General features: G+C 43.6%; 1 protein-coding gene across 1 annotated transcript in view; it reads left to right on the top strand.

Moving 5' to 3' along the window:
• The first annotated feature begins 3,173 nt into the window (after positions 1-3,173).
• PRKCE (protein kinase C epsilon) overlaps positions 3,174-19,864 on the top strand; it is a 661,730-nt gene continuing 645,039 nt past the window's right edge. The window contains exon 1 of the mRNA XM_072635707.1: positions 3,174-4,787. Coding sequence (XP_072491808.1) covers positions 4,440-4,787 — 348 coding nt within the window. The 5' untranslated portion in view covers positions 3,174-4,439. The remainder of the gene's footprint in view (positions 4,788-19,864) is intronic.

The following is a 19,864-nucleotide window of genomic DNA, read 5'->3' as shown; positions in this document are numbered from 1 at the left end:
CTTTATTTCTGAGATGACAGACTCTTCCATTTATTTGACTTGCTTATGCTTCTGGATTTGAGTATGTATGACATCACACTGAAGCTTTACAATTCAACCCAAAGGCGGCCAGTGGCCCAGGATAGAGTGATGGGCCTCAAATGAGGAAAACCTAAGTTAAAAAGCAGACTCAGTTACCAGCTGTGTGTCCCCTGACAAGTCACTTAAACTGTTTGCTTTAGTTTTTTATCGTAACGTGAGGATAAGATCATCTACTTCATACGCACATAGTGTTATATATTTACTTCCTTTCCAATGTACTCTAGATTATATTTTCAAATTAAACTTTTTTGTTGTCTTTTAGTCAGGTCTGACTTTTCGTGATCCTGTTTGGGGTTTTCTTGGCAGATACCAGAGTGATTTGCCATTTTTACAGATGATGTTTTACACAAACAGGCTTAAGTGACTTGCCAAGGGTCACACAGCTAACTGTTTCTGAGACTGGATTTAAACTTAGGTCTGACTCCTGACTTGAGACTAGGTGCTCTATCCACTGTTGCCCCTAGTCTCTACTAATGCACCTGGGCAACTAGATAGTGTAGTGGACAAAACACACAGCCTGGAGTCAGGAAAACCCAAGTTTACATCTGGCCTCCAACACTAGCTGTGTGACCCTGGGCAAGTCACTTAATCCTGTTTGCTTCAGTTTCTTCATCTGTAAAATAAGCTGTGGAAGGAAACAGTAAACTATTACAGTGTCTTCACCAAGAAAAACCCAAATGGGGTACAGAAGAATCAGACAGGACTGAACAACAACAAGTAATGTACATACAGAAAAGAAATCTCATGGTGGCCACAGTAATTCATCTTTTGCACCCTTCCTCACAAGAAGCTGATTTAGATTTGTGTCATTTGGGAATCAATTCTTAATTCCCAGTCTTTTGCACTAGAGGAATCTCCCTTGTCATCAAGTAAGTATCCCGGATACTTAATCAATCCAGTCTTGTCTTCTGAGCAACAGGGATGACATTTCAGTAACTCTATAAGGACTTGTTTGACCTATCAAGAATTGTATTGTCCAGGATAAAAACGAAAATATAGCATTATGGAGATTTTCTCTGTGTGTGTGTGTGTGTGTGTGTGTGTGTGTGTGTGTGTAGCATTCAAAAGAAATGCCTCAGAAAGCATGGGGTAGGGAATAGAACACTGTGCCCGGAGTCAAAGCGGTCTAGTTCTGGCTGTCACTTGTTATTAGCCTGTCACTTTCCTTGATTTAGGCCTCAGTTTCTTCATCTGTAAAATGGACTAACTGGCTGCCGAAGCATCTTCCAGCTTTAGATCTATTATTCTATTTGTAATTAAATACTGCCTGTAAGGCACTTTGCAAACTTTAAAAGGCCATGTTATTATCTGCCTCATGCGATCCTTTTAAAAAATGTTTCAATAATAAGTATTGTATCAATTAGAAAGATTATATCAACCGAATTATCTGCAGAAATGCCTAACTCTCCGGTCGAACACCCCAGTCCAGGTGTTAGAGGGATTAACTTTGTTCCAGGCAGGTAGCGGAAACCTCCCGGGGTGGTTTCGTGGATAAATGGAATATGATTTGGAAAGCTCTTTGAAAATCTTTAAGCTACATAAATGCTGAGTATTACTGTTGTTGTCACTTATTATTATTATATATTATTGTCACTTCAGGAAGCAGAATGAGGACCGCTGGGGAGAGAATTTGATCCTGTTGTTTCAGGACTAGGTGCGCGCGCAAACAAAATGAAATGGGCTGTTTTCTGTCCTCGGAGGAATTGGATGAGCACCTGTCAAAGATACTGTTCCAGGCTCTGAGGGCCAACTTCGAGTCCGAGGTCCTTAGCGAGGCAAAGATTGTATTCTGTTTGGTGGGTGGATTGGGGAGGAGAGACTTTTTTTTCCTTTTTGCAAAATTTCCGATGTCATTTATCCCTTCCCCACCCCCCACCCCCCGCCCCCGCGGGCCCTCTCTCCCCTGCGCTGACACCGTTTCTCTCCGAAGCCAATCCTGTTCCGCAGCCCGGGCGCTAAGGCCCTCCCCTCTGCGTCCCCTGGCCCTCCTCCGCCGGCGCGGGACAGCCAGCCAGGATCCTGGCCCGGCTGCGCTTCGTTTCCCCGGCGCGCAGAGAGCCGAGGACATTCTTCCCCAGCAGCCCAGGGCTCCGGCCCTCACGTGACTTAGCCACCGCTGCAGCTTTCCAGAGACAGAGAGAGAGTTTAAAGGTTACGGAGGAAATTAGCATACACACAAACGCGCGCGCGCACTCACGCACTCACACACACTCCCTCTCTGCGAGACGCGTCCAGTTTCTCCTTAGCAAGGACCGGGTCTGTCGGCTTGGGTGGATCGAAGAAGGGTCTGGGGCAGGGGACGGTGCAAAACAGATGTCAATAGGTACTTTTTTTTGGAAAATGCACACACATACATACCCAACACTCTTAACTACAAAACACCTCCGAATACTGGATTCTGCCAAGTCGTGTCAGAGCCAGAAGCAGCAGAACGATCCCCAAACGCGGAATGTTGCAAAAAGAGGGATACTTTGTAGCAGAACAAAACAAAGAAACAACCGCAAACCTCCTCCCCCCTCCTCCCCACCCTTTCCGGGGACTTCATCCCCCACCGCCGGGCCCCTGGGAGACACCAACACCCCTCCCCCCATGTCTTCGCCTGGACGTGCGAACCTCAGTGGGAGGGGGTGGAGAGTGAAGAAGAGGTTCCCCGAAATGTCCAGCGCGGAATCGCTCCTCCCCGACGTCGGGTAGTTGGGGAAGCTGGGACTTGGGGAGAGATGCGCGTCCCGGGCGCCTCGTCGGCTAGCCACCGAATCTAGTCTACAGACGGCTCTCCCCCCGACCCCGAAGCGCCCCTCCTCCCTCCCCGCCAGCCCCCGGGCAAGCGGGACCCGATCCCCTGCTCGCCCGCCCACTTCCCCCGCTTGCATAAACGGAGGGAAGATTTTTCCACTCTTGCTATTCCCTCCCTATCTTCCGCACACTTTTCTGTATTGCTCCCCCAACCGGCAAAACTTTCTATTTCCACACACACACACATATATACACACACACACACACACACGCACTCACACACAGGCGCGCGCGCATACACACACACACTCACACACACACAGACTGACGTCTTTTGCGCATTTCCTGCATTAGACACACACACACTCACTGGAGGAGAGAGAGGGAGGGAGATCTAGAGACAGACCGAGAGAGCTAGGGGGAGCGAGTGTCAGAGGCCGAGCTAGAACGGAGGGAGGTGGGGCTTAAATCCGAAAGCTCCTGGAGCCCCAGCCCCAGCAGCTCCTGGAGAGTACTGGGTTAGTGCCTGCCTGGCCTGCGAGGTGGAGCCCCAGCGGCGGCGGCTGCGGCGGCGGTGGCGGCGGCTGGAGCTGCAGCGGCAGCGGCGGCAGCAGCAGCGAAGCAGACCCTCGAATCCTGTGCGGATGTAAGGTTCTTGGCTTTTGGCGTTTCTCGAATACAGACTGAGGGTGAAGGAGAGCAACGAGAAGAAGGCAACGAGGGCTTGGGAGGAAGCAGTGGGAGGTGTGTGTGTGTGTGTGTGTGTATTTGCAGGGGAGGTGTGTGTGCATGTGTAGTTTGGGGTTTAAAATTTTTTTTCTTAAGAGGATCATTTCCTATCGCCATGCATCTCTCTTTATATATATAGCATCCCATATATAACATCCCTCCTTTCATCTACACACACACATACACACACACACACACACATACACGCACACACATTCACACATACCCCTCCTCTCCTAGAGGCGCAGAAGCTGGATTTGCAAGGAGGATCCAGGTTGAATTTTATATTGCATCCTTCCTCCCCTTCCCCGTTCCTGCCCCATTTCCCTAACTACCAAGCACCCCCTGCCAAAGTAATAATTTCCCGGGGATTATGCTTTTGAAAGGTAGGTAAGAGCCGGGCGCAGCTCCCACTCTCTTCCCCGCCCCCCACTGTCCTACACTAGGCGAAGGTGAGCCTATATAGTGTATATATTTATTGTCATTTTTCCGTAGGTGTGCTGGGGAGGAGAAGGGAGAGGTTTGGTCCAGAGACGGACGTCCCTCAGCTCTCCCCGCATCCCCATCCCTACCCCCCTCCCTGCTTTCCGTTAGAAACCCAGCGAGGAAATACATGCACTCGCTGGGAATCGCCAGAGTCGGGGCGCAGCACTACAAGGTGTAGGTAGGGTGTAGGCGTGTGTGTGCGTGAGTGTAAGCCTGAGAGAGGTGGGCGGGAGAGGGGGGACCCAGGCGTCCCCGTCCCTCCCGCCCCAAGAAGACCCCCACCGCACCAACCCCTCCTCCCAGCTCAGAGAGCCCTTGTTTATTTCTCCCTGAACTCTTGGGCTGAGTGACCCCGGCCCTTTTGCTCCCTATCCCTACCCCCCACCCTCACCGGCCCGCCTTCGACCATGGTAGTTTTCAATGGCCTCCTGAAGATCAAGATCTGTGAGGCCGTGAGCTTGAAACCCACAGCCTGGTCATTGCGCCATGCGGTGGGACCCCGGCCTCAGACGTTCCTCTTGGACCCTTACATCGCCCTCAACGTCGATGACTCGCGAATCGGACAGACGGCCACCAAGCAAAAGACCAATAGCCCGGCCTGGCACGACGAGTTTGTCACCGACGTGTGCAACGGGCGCAAGATTGAACTGGCCGTCTTCCACGATGCCCCCATCGGGTACGACGACTTCGTCGCCAACTGCACCATCCAATTTGAGGAGCTGCTGCAGAACGGGAGCCGCCACTTCGAGGACTGGGTGAGAATGTCTGGGGCCAGGGTCAGGGGAAGGAGCAGGAGTCGGGCAGCGGCCGGGCGGGGTTCTCTGGGAAAAGTGTTGCATTGAAGTGACAAGGTTCTTTTAAGTGGAGGTAGTTGAGGTTGGGCTCACTACCTGAGGCAACTTAGAGCCACATAGGAGGCTCTCAGTTGCATTGGGTACCCCACCTCCATTTTTAATGGGGAGCAAACTGAGAGGCCTGGGATGAGGAAGCTGAACCTGGGGAACAGGAGACAGTGAACTCCTTTATGTTTTCTTATTCCTGTTCTCCTCCTACTCCCACCTCTGTCCCCACATCCCCACCTCCATCCCAACTGGTTCAGATTGGGTTGATTCCGTGTTCATGTCAGAGAACTCAGAGCAGCTCATGGAACTGGAGCACTAGAGTAAGAAAACCAAGGCTGGTCACCCAGTACTGGTCCTCTGGCCATTTAGAGGGCTGGTAGCCTGACTGGGGGAAGATTTTCTTCTCTGGCAGCCCCTGGAAAATGCACGTGGCTCCACCGTTCTCCTTATCAGTTAAAGGGGTACCGGGCTTAGCTTTTTCATTTTGTCTGAGGTCAAATAAATGCAGTGGGGTGGTTCAGCTTTTTTCTGTGGAAACCTGCTCAGTTGTTTTTTAGTCTGTTGCATGGTGGTTTGTTCATTTTCTATTATATGCAGATAGCAATGTGATCTACTCTGTGACACCCACCTCCTCCTCAAGTCTCTGAAACATTAGCTGAGCCTGCTTTAAACAAATCCCAGAGATGCTCCAGCCCACCCAGAGTCTCTTTCTTGAATTACCTCTTGGGGGAAAAAAATGAAAAGGTTGTACCTTGTGGTTAATACAGTTTCTGTGCATCTCTAGTTAAAGTTACATTGTTGCCCCATTTTATCTTTTAAGGTACTGTACAATATGATACTATTTCTAAGAGTGAGGTCTAGTTGATTGGTGAAATTGTCAAAATATTAGAGTATTGGTAACAGGGCTTGTCAATGTGGTATCAGTTGAAATACATTCAACCTTGGCATTCAGAAAAAAAGGAGGGAGAAGCAAGCACAGTTAAGCTTCTGGCAGAGAAGTGTTAAACTAGGAATGCTTTTCTGTTTTCAGATCTCTCTACTTGTTTCCACGGAAAAGCAGGCATGGAGATTTGTTTGTATTTTTCATATTTATATTTTTCAGGGTTATCATTCATATTCTTAGCATCAAAGGGGTAGACCTCTGTTTCCCAAACCTGAATTTGGAATGTTAGTAACATTCTGATTTTCAGATACAAAGACTTTACTGTTTTATGATCCATCCTTTTAGGGGTCAGAAGTTGAATGTCAGCTATGGTAATAATGTGCCATATCTATGTATTTTTATCCATAAGTATCAGATGGGGACTTGGGGGAAAATGCGAGAGCTTTTTCTCTCTGTGATCATGAGTGTAATGTAGACTGACTGAAACCATGGTTACTGTGATGACAAGGAAGCTCTTGCAAGATTCACCAGTAAAACCCAAGGAGGATAGCAGCTGGTACTTTGGAAAGCAGGGGATACAGATCTGGAAAAGTCATGCTATTCCTTTCCATAAGGTTTCTCTTCACCTTCTCTCTATTCCTCTCAAGCTTACACTTAGCCCTTAGTGTAGGCATAATAGAAATAAACTCCATTTATTTTTCCATGTGTAAAGTGGCTGACTGAAAGGATGCTTGATTCCAGTACCAGGCTCTAAATCTACTAAACCTATGGCTTTGTGTGGCTTTTTGATGATGTGTTTTGTTCCTGCAAAGGATGGGGGGAGAGCCTACATAAGGTAGTGCTGTGGTGTTTGCAGATGAAATGGATAGGACAATGGGGAGAGCGTTCACTGCTCATAGACAAACATGGCTGCTTATGCAGGGGTACTCTGCATGCATGGGGTTCAGACCTGTGGCTGGAGGAAGTCTGCAGTGTTGCTCCACTGACTATCTTCACCAGTGGGCATGGCTGGGAACTGTCCATGATGGAGACATGAGAAGAGGCAGGGGATGGTGTTAAGGATCTGCAGGGGTGATGAAGGATTCATGACACTGCTTCCCTGGCTTTGATCCCTGAAAGGCTCAGAATTTCTTCCCTTGGAAGGGAAGGCAACTCTCTGCCAGAGGCTTCTTAGCCCATTGTCTGTAGATGAATGCCATTTCCCTTAATAATCATGGCTTAGGTTCATATGGCACTTCATATGACTCTTCTCCTTGGAAAAAGAATCATCATCTCCCCCAAACCCTTCTCTCTTTTGAACTTTCCTGTTACTGTTGAGTGTCTCACCATCCTCTCAGTCACTAAGGCTCCCAACCTGTATCATCTCTAATTCTTCTCTCGCCCTCATCCCATGTATCCAGGATGGCACCAAACTCATCATTCCTATCTTCACCAAATCTCTCCTACATCCCTTACTCCTGGCTCACACAGCCACCACCCAAACCACAACCGTCATTCACACTCACCTCCCTCTGTTATCACCTCCCTCCTATACCACTGCAGTAGGCTTCTCTTCCCCAAGTGTGTTTTCACTCCAACTCGTCCTTCACACAGCTGGCAAAGCGATTTGCCGGATCATCTCTGGGGTCAAATAGGAAGCCCTCTGTTTCACATTGAAAGCTCTTGGCCCCTTCCTACTTTCCTAGTCTTCTTTATATTTAACTCCCCTCTGAGGACTCTTTAATCCAGCTACAATGGCATCAGATAGAACACCGTCTCCCATCTCTGTGCCTTTGCCACTGGATGTTGCCTCTCCTCACCTCTGTTCCTTAGCTTTGCTGGCTTCTTTCAAGGTTCAACTCAACTCCCACCTTCTGCCAAAACCTTTTCCCTTCCCCCCAGCATTTAGTTTCTCCCCCCTCTAAAACTGCCTTTCATTTATTCTGTGTCTGTCATTTATGTACCTAGTCATTTCCTTGTGGTCTCCCTAATTGGAATATCAGCTCCCTGAAGGCAAGAATAATTTTTGCTCCTCCCCCCAATTTTTTTTTTTTTTGCATCCCCAGCCTTAGCAAAGTTCCTGGAACACAGTAAATGTTTAATAAATGCTAGTCGACTGACTGATTCATATCCTTGTGAGCTATTTAATGCAAGAGGAGAAAGTGAGGCTGGTGACTTAGCACAACCTTCCCTCACTTAAATCCAGCTCCCTTGCTTATCATAGCATCACTTCCCTGAGGTCATGGTCATGAAGGACAGACACCAATGACAACAGGTAACACAGGTATTATATCCCATTCAACAACTTGCCATAATCATCAGGTGAGCCAATGATCAAGCCAAGATGAGAGATCAAGCCAGGTCTCCTAGATCCTAGTTCTCTGTTCTTTTCACTGTCCCAATCTACCTTTCTTGATTTGTGGATCTTATTAAGAAAGGAGCTGCCTCCTCTCCTCCAAAGGATCCTCCAGTGTGAAAATGGGGGACACAGATAAGGATGGTGATCTCATGACGCTATGGGGTTAATTGTAACCATACTGGATAATGTCTTCTAAGACAGTTGTGTAACAATACCAGAAGGGTGGGCCATTAGCAAGTATCCAGGCATCCAGGCCACTTGCTCTGGTGCTGCTTCATCAGGAGTGGCTGAAAAGTCCATCCTGAACAGAGGGACTTAAAGGATCTGTGTAGAGGGAACAGAAGGTTCCAAGCATTTATTAAACACCATGTGCCAGGTGCTTCGGTGTTTTAGCCTCACAACAACCTTGTGACATAGGTGCTACTATGATCCGTTTTTGTGGTTTGTCCAGGGTCACACCCCTTAAAGTGATTGAGGATGCATTTGAACTCTGATCTTCCTGACACAGGCCCAGCCCTAATCTAGTCTTTTCATTTTCCAGATGAGGAAACAGAGACTCAGAAAAATTAAATGATTTGCTTGAGGTCACATAGCTCCTTAGTGTCAAAGCAGGGCTTTGGAGGGGACATTTTCCCAGCTAATGCTTTACATTTAATTTATCTCAACAAGTCTTTAGTGGACAAGGAGAATTCTCTAAAAGGAACTTGTTGTATTCGACCTTCGTTGCCAAAGAAGACCATGCCATCAGAGACATGATGGCATGACTTGCACTTGACTTTGTTTTGAGTGAGAGAGGAACTTAGCATGTATCTAGAGGATACACTCCTTTCCATGAATATAATCTTGTGTTTGTTGTTGGATTTATTTATTTGTTTTTGTCTGAACATTTCATTTAATCAATGTGAAGAACTACCAAAGTGAAAAAACCCTCTACCAATACAGATTGGTAACTGAAATTTATAGCCTTAAAGTTTGCTTGATAGGACTGGGAGGATGAGTAATGGTCATTCAGTCAATGTGCATCAGAGGTGAGATTTGAACATAGGTCTTGCCTGACGTTAAACTTCTTTCTGTAAGAGCTAGTTGCTTTTCAGAGCATGGATTAATTAGCCTCCATCCACTCTACACATTTCTCACTAGTATTCTAGTTCTTAGAAAGCCCGGTTAGAACAGTATCACTTAATGAACATGCTGGGTAAACCAGAAATTTCATGTATCTATGGTGTTCCTACATTGGTCCCTTTTATCATCAATAATTTATTCTCTAAGGCATAAATCCAGCCTGGTTTTTGTTCTCTCTTTTCCTCCTTCCATGTTATCTGACCTCACAGTTTCTTTCCAAAGCCACTGAATTCTGACATTCCATACAGGCTTGATGGGTCTTTTACTTTCCACCACACACAGAATCACTGAAGGTTAGAGCTGGAAGGGATGTTAGAGGTCCTGTAGTAGGAAGGAAGGAAACAAGCCTCTATTAAGCATCTACTACATGCCAGACCTTGTGCTAAGTGCTTTACAAATATTATTGCATTTGATATTCACATAGCTACTAAGTATCTGAAGTCACATTTGAACTTAGGTCTTCCTGACTCCAAGTCCTGTATTCTGTCCACACTGCATCACCAACTGCCTCAGATAATATATGTAGCCCTACCTTTGTGCCTTTATCCATACTGTGTTGCCTGGTTGGAATGCCAGTTTTCCAGGTTCCAAAACCTTTCTGAAGTATTCAAGAGCTCTATAGTGCTCACTATCTGTACCACACCTTTACTCATTTACTCTCTTTGAGGACTTGGCTCTGCACTGCATAATTGAATAGAATTGAATTTTAAGGAGCAATTGGAGAAATGTTTCCTTGGTACTCTATAAAACCCTCCCTGTCATTTGGGCTTTTCAGTCACACCTGACTAAATGAGGACAAACCAAGTGAAAAGTGCTCCTGCTTTAGAAGTAAAAGGTCCTAGACTCATTTACTTCTTCCTAGGGTTGTGCCTTTTCCATGAAGCCTTCCCTGGTTGACAATAGCAAGCCTTTAAGCACTTACTATGAGCCAATCAGCAAGGATTTATTAAGTGCCTCCTATTTGCCAGGTACTGTGCTAGACATGGGCAACAAAGACAGAATCAAGATAGCTTCTATTCTAAAAGAGTTTGCGTTCTATTGTGGAGAAGTAATGCGAACATAAACAATTAAATATAAGAATATATGCATCGTTGTTTTCTTGAAGTGCAAGGCGTAGATCCAAAATAAAGGACAGTTTCTTAACACTGGAATGAGAACCAGAGAGCCCAATGAGTTGGGTCAGAGTGGGATCACAACACTAGAGGGTTGGGGATAGCATGAATGGTTTAGACACTGTAGTGACTGATGGCCAGGGAAGGAAACTTTGGTCTCTCATTCAGAATCACTGGGATTCTCTATGTAAGAAATGTTATGTTCTTTATAGTGCCAGTGATAATGTTGATTTTCAATTCCAAAGCAAGAGGTGAAAAGCTTGGGAACCTAGGGTTGCTGCTGGTGATATATATTTGGCAGGATAGATGGTGAGGACTGGGTCATACCTGATGGCAAAGAGAGTGATTGGGGGAATCCTGGGTCTGGATTGATTATAAAAGGGTGAGGTATGTTTGAGGCACAACCCCTCCCCACTCTCAACTCAATCAGATTCCTTTAGCTTCCATACTCTTCCTGAATTTCCATAGCATCTTTGCTATGCACTATAGTCTTTACTTATCTGCCTCCTTAAGAAAAAAAAAGCTGTTCCTATATTATACCTATAATGTATAGAATATTAGTTCTCCTAGGAGGTTGTAAATCTCCAGATACCATTTGACAAACAGAATGTTGGAGTCAGAGGGTATGTACTACCCCTAACGTACAGACATGGTATTAAAGATCGACATACAACCCTTCTCTTGTCTCACACCTTTTCAGTATTAGTTAACAGGTATATCCAGAAGAGAGGCTTTCTGGTTTAGTGGATAGAATGTTGGATTTGGAGTCCTTGGGAGACCTTAGTTCATATCTGGCCTTGTTCCCATGCTTGGAATGTATTCCCCCCTCACTTCTGCCTCTTGAAATCCCCTTGCTCCCTTCAAGACTCAGCTGGAATATTTCTTCCTTAGGATTCTAACTGATACCTGAAGGTATTCAAGCTCAATCCAATAAACATTTATTAAGCATCTACTATGTGCCAGGCTTTGTGCTAGGGAAACAGTTACTAAAAAGAGAGACACTCCCTGCCCTCAAGGGATTTATAATCTAATGAGGAGACACATCGTACAAAAGGAGCAGGAAAGGTGGAAGGTACTGGGGGTACCTGGTTCGGGGACATCTTGTTCTGTGGAGTTGAGACCAGACAGAGAGCAGCAGATGCAGAGTGGAATGAGCCCCCAAAGTCCAGTTGCTGTCCTCCCTAAATTCATAAAAATCTGGAATCTACTTAGTTGCAAATTTGTTTGTATCCCACCCACATTAGGATAGAAGCCTCTTGAAAGCAAGAGCCATCTCACTTTTATACTTGTAGCCCAGGTGACTGGCACCTAAAAGACCTAAATAAATTCTAGTGGATTAATGCCTGTTTGATTGGTTGAATCTTAGTAACTTTGTGATCTGGGGCAAATCACTTAACCTCTTTATATTTCATATCATTCTCTAGGATTTATCTGCTGAGTCATAGACTGATTTATGGAGAGACTCCTCACACCAGGAGTTCTCCCCAGATCATTCTGATTTCACTTCTGCTGTGTGGCAATGACCATGCTGGGTGCTCTAGGCTACAAAAGAAAAATGATGCAGTCCCTGCCTTGTAGAGTTAATCATTTCATTGCAACTATAATAAGACAATAATTATAAATAATTTCACAGCCCCCTCATGTTATTTAGCTATAACTGCCTTGGCAGCAGGAAGAACTAAAAAAAAATTTTGGGAGAGCACTTGATATTTCAGCATCTGATCTCACGAAGTTCATGCAACTGTGGGTAGACAAAGTTTTCTAGGGTCTTACCTATAGACAGACTTCTGGAGCAGGCTTTGAAATTTTATATAAAGAAATGTTACTTGTGGTAAAACCTAATATGTTTCTCTGCAGATTTCCCTCGGGTATATGTGGACTTGTAAAGTAGTTATAGCCTATTCTAAGGGCAATCATCAAGCAGTACCTATTTGGAGTTGGTTTCTGGCAGGTGAAGTGGGGCCCCTCCACCAAAAAAAGTCTGTGTTGTTCTGGGAGAATAATAATACATTTAGGTCGCTGCTCACCAGTTTCTACAAAGTGAGGGTTCTACTCTTAGAATCTGATATCAGTGATATCTAGAAACTCAGGAAAGGGGTAAAGGTGTGGAGGACAAGACCAGATCCCAGGCCTGGGAGAAGTCATTTCTGAGCTAATAAAAGGCCAGTTTACTTTAACACAATAGGAAAGAGACTTCTAGCACTCACTAGCTCAAGAAGTATTATGGGTTGTAAACAGAATCAGGTTCAAGCATTCTTGGATGGTGGATTTGTAAAGGGTTATTAGAAGAGAGGAGAAGCTGCATAGTGTAAGGTAGGCATGTGGAACCTGTGGCCTTGAGGCTGCCTGTGACCCTGTAGGTCTTCAAGTGCTGCCCTTTGACAGAATCCAATCCAGTCACCTAGGGGACCACAAGTGGCCTCAAGGCTGCAGGTTCCCCACCTCTGGTGTAGAGGATAGAATACTGGACTTGGAGGCAGGAAGGTTTGGGATAAAAATTCTGTCTCTGACATTCCCTACTTGTATGATCCAGGTAAGTGGGTGCCTTAAGCAACTCTATAGATGTGTTTGTTATTTCGAATTTGTTTCTTTACTGACAAAATCACAGATTCTTGTATTGAGGGAGTTGAATTGTTTGGGTATGCCATTAAGCTGACTTCAGTTATCCCAGATGATTAACTGCTTGAGGGCAAAGAGATTGGGAACTGGCCTCAAGATTACACTGGTGTATGGAACTCGAGGATGAAGAAACTCAACGAAGAGGCATCTCCTCTGCAGCTGAAATCCTTAAGAGTTTGTTTGGAGCTCTGAGAGGTTGTGACTTGCTAGGGTCACACAGCCAGTAGGTCTTAAAGGTGGAACTTGAACCCAGGTCTTCCTGATTCCATGCTTGCTCTCTAAATACCATTCTTTACTGCTTCTACCTTCTCTTTTCACTTGAGATGAGAGGAAATGCCTCATTATCTTTGGATCTCCCCTTGTACCTAACTTGGTATTAATCACATAGTAGGTGCTTAGTTGAATGAATGAAAGAATAAATGAAGGTAAGTTCTGCTTTATTATCCCTATCAGAGATAAAATCATCATACTGTCATGCTCATCAAAGTAGACTCATAAAATATTACTGCTTCAAAGGACCTTAGAAAACATCTAGAAGAATCTAGTATAATCCTCTAATTTTTCAAATAAGGAAGTGGAAATCTAGAGAGGAATTATGACTTATCTGCAAAGTGCAGTCATGAGTAACATGGTACAGTAGAAAGAATGCTAACTGGATCTGGAGTGCAAGAGCCTGGGTTCAAATCCTGATGTGTGACTTTGAGAAAGTAGCTTAGTGCTCTGGGCTTCAGTCTTCTTACGTCTAAAAGGGGTAGGGATTGACCCAGATCAAGCTTCATTTTTTAAAATATTGTGATAACTATATTTCAATATAATTGATTTCCTTTTCAATCCTATATATTTTTATGCATTTTAAAAATAATCTGAGAAAGTGGCCTGTCGATTTTTACCACACTCACAAAGGAGTCTGACACAAAATGATTAAGAATTCTTATTTTATATGATTTCTGAGGTTCCCTCCAGCTCCATAAAAATCTTATGTTATTTGTATAATACTTTCCTCACAACAACTCAGTAAGGTGCAGGTAGTGTGAGATTATTCTAGTTTCATAGATGAGGAAACTGAGGCTGTTCAAAGTTAAGTGATTTGGCCCATGGTTATGCAGTTAGTTGGTGTTTTGGGTAAGATTGAAAGCCAGGTTTCCTGATGTTAAGCCCAGCACCCTCTTCACTTGCTGCCTCCCATTGCAGTGATCTCTATTTATCCCAAAAAACCATCCCAGTGTCAGAGGCAAGACTAGATCTCACATCTCTTGATTCTTAGTACGGGGATTTTTCCCTTCAGGAATGAATCAGGAGACATGGATCTGGTACTTAACTGATTGTACATCCTCAGAAAAATCATTTCATTTAGAAATGAATGTCACTGATTGGTATTCTTACTTAACTTTTAGTGTGCACACACACACATACACACACACACATACACATACACATACACATACATTTTTTCCCCACCCAATATGCTAAATTCCTTTAGGAAAGACACTGTCTTCTCTTTTTGTATCTTTCTGCAGTGCATTCTGTAGGACTAGACTCTTCATAGGTTTTCAACGATACTTGATGGTTGAATAATGATAATAATAATAAATTAAGTGTATAAATGACTTTCAGATCACATAGCACCTGTCTTTGTTATGTACACCCAAGTTGAGCACTGTATTATTAAATTTAAATTTTTTAAAAAAGTATTTATTAAGCTCCTCCTATGTACCAGGTACCTCGCTAGACAAGATTATTTGGCCATGTTTGCACATATCCTGCCCCCAAGTTTTTACTTCTCCTAGACTGTAAACTCCTTGATAGCAGGAATTATCTTTTTTTCCCTCTGTGTATCCCAGTGCCTGGCACATAATAGGCATATAAGTATTTACTGGCTAGTTTTACAAGTTAAATGCTTGGGTGAGATAGAATGACCATAGACCTAACTGGATAGAGAAGGGTGTATCAGGTACATCTGCAGCCTCCTAATGCAAAGCCCATAGATGATACTAATCAGAGATTTATTGTTGGGAGGCCTTATAGGTCATCAGCTAGTTCAGTCCCTTCATGTTGTAGGTAAGGAAACTGAGGACCCAGAGAAGTTCAGCATCCTCCCCAAGGTCATACAGGTAGCAAGGAGCAGAGCCAAAAGGAAAAGCCCAGGACTCTCTAATTCTTCAGATGGATCACTTCCTTTTGTACCCCTAAAAGGCAGCATCTATTTTGAAAGTGCACAGAAATGCTCCATTTAGAATAGCATATGGGATGCCAGAGGCCCTGGAATCAGACCGGATAGGTGGTCAACTGTTCTACATGCACATTGATTCTCCCTGACCTTTATCAAGTGGACATGTGTTAGTCTCTACATTAGCCTGGAAAGGACATGGAGATGTTTTCAGCCCTCCCTCATCCCCTGCTTAGTGCCTAGGCCGTTGTGCTACACGGAGACAATATTCACTCCCTGGTTGATTAAAAAAAACCAAAACTGAGTTGATTAAAAAAAAACGATTTCATTTGAAAAAGGTGTATGTCATTGAAGTTCTAGATACCTGAGTACTTCCTACATGAAGGTGACATTTTCTGGTCAGTCTGGTGACTTTTCATTTGTTTTCCTCCAACGTGTGCTGAGGTTCTTGCTGCTTTTTTATTAGAGTGGAACCTCACATAGAGATAATGACACTAAATACAGTTTTCATCACCTCACCTGTCTCAAAGACCTGCAATGTTGCCTGTCACTTTGAGGATAAAATCCAAACTTCTTAACCTGGCATTCAGAGCCCTTCTCTACTGTTAGAGTCCGCAGCAGGCTTCTTTACTCAGTGTTCCCAAACTTTTCTTGTACTTTCCTTCCTCAGGGATTTTGCTTATGCTGTTCCCAATGCCTAGGATGCTCTTCTGCTTTCTTCCTTTATAAAACTTACCTTTAAGTTGAATGAAAATCCTTCCTTCTCTGTGAAGCTTTCCCAGACTGCACTGTGATTCTTCCTTTTGTAAACTTCTATTAGAACAATCCATATTCATTTTTTAAAAATTTTGAACTTAAAATGTAACAAAAATAAATTGAAATGTAACATTTAAAAATTTTTGTTAAATATTTCCCAATTACATGTAAGATTTCTTTTATCAATCACTTTTAAAAATTTTGAGTTCCAAATTCTATCTCTTTCCCCCTTACCCCCTCCTTGAGAAGGCCACAATTTGACATAGATTATACATGATAACACATATTTCTTAAGCAGTAAAGGAGATACAGAAATAAAAAGGTAAGACTGATCCCTGCCCTGGAGGAGCTTACAGATAGGGGTGGGGACTTCAGCCTCAAGACCACATGTGGCTCTCTAGGTCCTCAAGTGCTGCCTATTGACAGTTCTGTGAAGTTTGGATTCAGTCAAAGGGCCACTCTTGAGGACCTAGAAGGCCACAGGTGGCCTCAAGGCTGAAGGTTCCCCATCCCTGTAGAAGACATAAGACTTTTTATTGTTGTTTAGATCTGTGATTTCTTCAGAGGGATGGAGAACTCTGTAACTTAAATCTTAGAGAGTTGTTGCCTGGGAGAACTGAGAATGTGTCCAGAGAAAAGATTTTATACCACTTATCTCAGTATCATTATTTGGATAATTTATTTCATGTTTGTTTAAACTTTTTGACTGTTTTTGCAATTAAAATGTGTAAGCGTCTTACAGATACAGACTGTTTATCCCCCACAGATATGTAAGCCACTTTACAACCCATATAGTGTTATATAAATGCTATTATTATCTTTGCTAATAATATCATAGGAAGAAACAATGGCTGTGAGAACCTTCTCTACCAGCTGATGTAAACTATGACTTCATAGCTGAATCCTATGGGATTCAGGGAGTTGCCGGAGGCACAAGGAGATGAAGTCATTCTCCCAAGGTCCTATAGCAAGAAAATGTCAGAGACAGTATTTGAACCCAGGGATTTTTTTTCCCCAAGACAGACACTCTCTCCATCTCCATACTTTCCTTTAAGCATGTTGTAAAAAATCAGTAGCTAACATTTATATAGCATTTAATGTGTCAGGCACTGTACCAAGTGCTTTAAAATGATCATTTCATTTGATCCTCCCCACAACACTGTTATTCCCATTTTACAGATGAGGAAACTGAGGAAAATGGAGGTTTGTGTGTACATTTTTATATATATATGTGTGTGTATATACACGTATTATATTTGTTGGCATGCTGTCTCCCCCATTAGGCTACAGCCTTCTTGAGTACAGGAATTGTCTTGTGCCTCTTTTTGTACCCTCAGGATTCAACTCGGTGCCTGGCACATAGTAGGTACTTGGTGTTGTTGTTCAGTCTTTTCCATTGTGTCTGACTGTCCATGGCTGCATTTGGAGTTTTCTTGGCAAAGATACTGGAGTTATTTGCCAGTTCTTTCTCTAGCTCATTTTACAGATGAGGAAACTGAGGCAAACAGGGTGAAGTGACTTGCTCAGGGTCACACAGATAAGTAAATGTCTGAGGTGGGATTTGAACTCAGGAATTTGAGTCAGGTCCTCTGGACTCCAGGGCCTGCCCTCTATCTACTTGCACCACTTAACTGGTGCTTAATAAATATTAATTGAATTGAATATCATATATTTTCTTCAGTGGACAGAATTGAGTCTAAAAACTCCAAGCTGTTTATTTACTATCTGGTCTGGGAGTGAACTTTACTGACCACAAGCCAGTTTAATTTTGTGTCTATAAAATGTCAGTGGGGGTTGGGAGGGAGGGAAGAAACTGAAGATGTAAGGGCTGGGTCTTCGAAGTTTGGGTGCTTCTCCTGACTGCTTCTAGTTTGTCCTCTGCTGCTTTTTAAAAAGAACTTATGGACCAATTTACATTTGTTAAGCACCAACTGTTCCCTTATTTATCATCAACCCAGCTTTACCACTAATCAGTTATATGACCTTGGACAAGTTACTTAACCTTTTCTGAGTCTCAGTTTCTTTATTTGTAAAGTGGGGATAATAACAACAATTTATAGTCTACACTATAAGCCCTTTCCAAAGGGCTTCACTCATCATTTCATCCCATTTGACAGAGGAGGAAACAGAGATTCAGATGAAGTGTCTTTTTAAAATTTTTTTAATGTTTATTTATTTATTTTTCGTTTTCAACATTCATTTTCACAAAATTATGAGTTCTAAATTTTCTCCCCATCTCTCCCCTCCCCCCACCCCAAAACACCATGCATTCTGATTACCCCTTCCCTCAATATGCCCTCCCTTCTGTCACACCCCTCCTTTCCCTTATCCCCATCTTCTCTCTTTTCTTATAGGGCAACATAGATTTCTATACCCCATTACCTGTATTTCTTATTTCCAGGGTGCATGCAAAAACAGTTCTCAACCTTCATTCCTAAAACTTTGAATTCCAGCATCTCTCCCTTCCTCCCTCCCCACTCATCCCCATGACAAGGCAAGCAATTCAATATAGGCTATATATGTGTAGTTTTGCTAAAGACTTCCATAATGGTCATGTTATGAAGGACTAACTGTATTTCCCTCCATCCTGTCCTGCCCCCCATTTATTCTGTTCTCCCTTTTGACCTTGTCCCTCCCCAAAAGTGTTTACTTCTAATTACTCCTTCCTACATGGAGTGTCTTGTCCAGGGTCTCACAGGTACCAAGTAAGAGAGGCCAGGTTCAAAGCCAGCTCTTCATACTTCCAACTGATGCTCTTTCCCCTGGACAGGGGATGGTTGTAGGCGTGAAATAAGTAAGATGCTAGAATTAAAAATTCTATAAAAGGAGGTATGTTGCTTTATACATTTAAGCAGTGGTTGGTTAGCATTTGGGCGTGGGCATATTGGAGAAGGTCTTTTTCTCTTCAGCTTACAGACAGGGAAACTGAGGCCAAGGAGTTGATTGATGTAGCAGACAGCAGGTTATAGCAGTCTGATTTCCCATGCTTCCTGGCGAGCCCCTGAAATCAAGCTTTACTTGGATTTGCCATCCGAATATCTGACTTAGTTTCTCCCATCATCTAGACTTCTTCACCATCATCCTTGCTGGTCTTCACCCTCAGTTATTCTTCATTTATTTTGTATATACATATATGTGTTCATATTGTCTTCCCCCTCACATGTAAATTCTTTGAAAGAAGAGACTGTATTGTTTTTGTCTTTGCATTCTCAGTGCCCAGCAGGGTGCCTGGAACACAGTAGGGTCTTAATAAATAATTATTGAGTGATTAAGATTAAAATAGCAAGTGAGAGTTATAAAGTTCCCTCACCAAGAAATTCCTACCCTCGACCCCCAAGTAGAGTTCAACATCTCTTCCCCTTCATTTCCTTATCCCCTTTTCCCTTCACCTCTCCAGTTTATCATTGTTTATTGAATTGACTATGCACAGAACACCATAAGGCAAACTATTTTAAGGGGTAAGGGGGAGGAAGGCAGATAAGACAGTGATTCTGAAACAAGCAGGAAAATGGTGTCATGTGGCTGTCACCTTATGGAGCTGAGCCAGGCTCAGCAGTCTTTCTCCCAAGGTTGCTCCCCAGAACATATCTCTTTATTCACCATCCCAAGAGCCAGATTCTAGATTCTTCCAGGGCTTCTATTTCACTTAGAGAAGGAAATTAGGAATTTAGAATGCCTAGAGTTTCCTTAGAATTTAGGAAATTAGAAATTTGGAAGATGGATTAAGGTCTTTTGGATTCCGGGAGATGACGTAGTGATCAGAAGCCAGAACCTAGTCTTTATATCGTTTTACAAAGCATGCAGAGGGCAGTGTTAATTAGACTCAGTCTGATTCAGTGTAGGCAGCGTTTCTGGGGTGCCTTTTATGTCCCTAATACAGCTGGACACTGTGGAGGAAATAGGAGGAGAAGACATGTTACGTGACCTCCAGGAACATAGCATGCACACATGAAAAAGAGAATAATGTAAAAGATATTAGAATCAAGGACCAGC

The sequence above is a fragment of the Notamacropus eugenii genome, chromosome 1, assembly GCF_028372415.1.
Source record: "Notamacropus eugenii isolate mMacEug1 chromosome 1, mMacEug1.pri_v2, whole genome shotgun sequence".
NCBI lineage: Eukaryota > Metazoa > Chordata > Mammalia > Diprotodontia > Macropodidae > Notamacropus > Notamacropus eugenii.
Note: the sequence above shows the minus strand (reverse complement) of the source record. Positions and strands in the feature narration are given on the sequence as shown.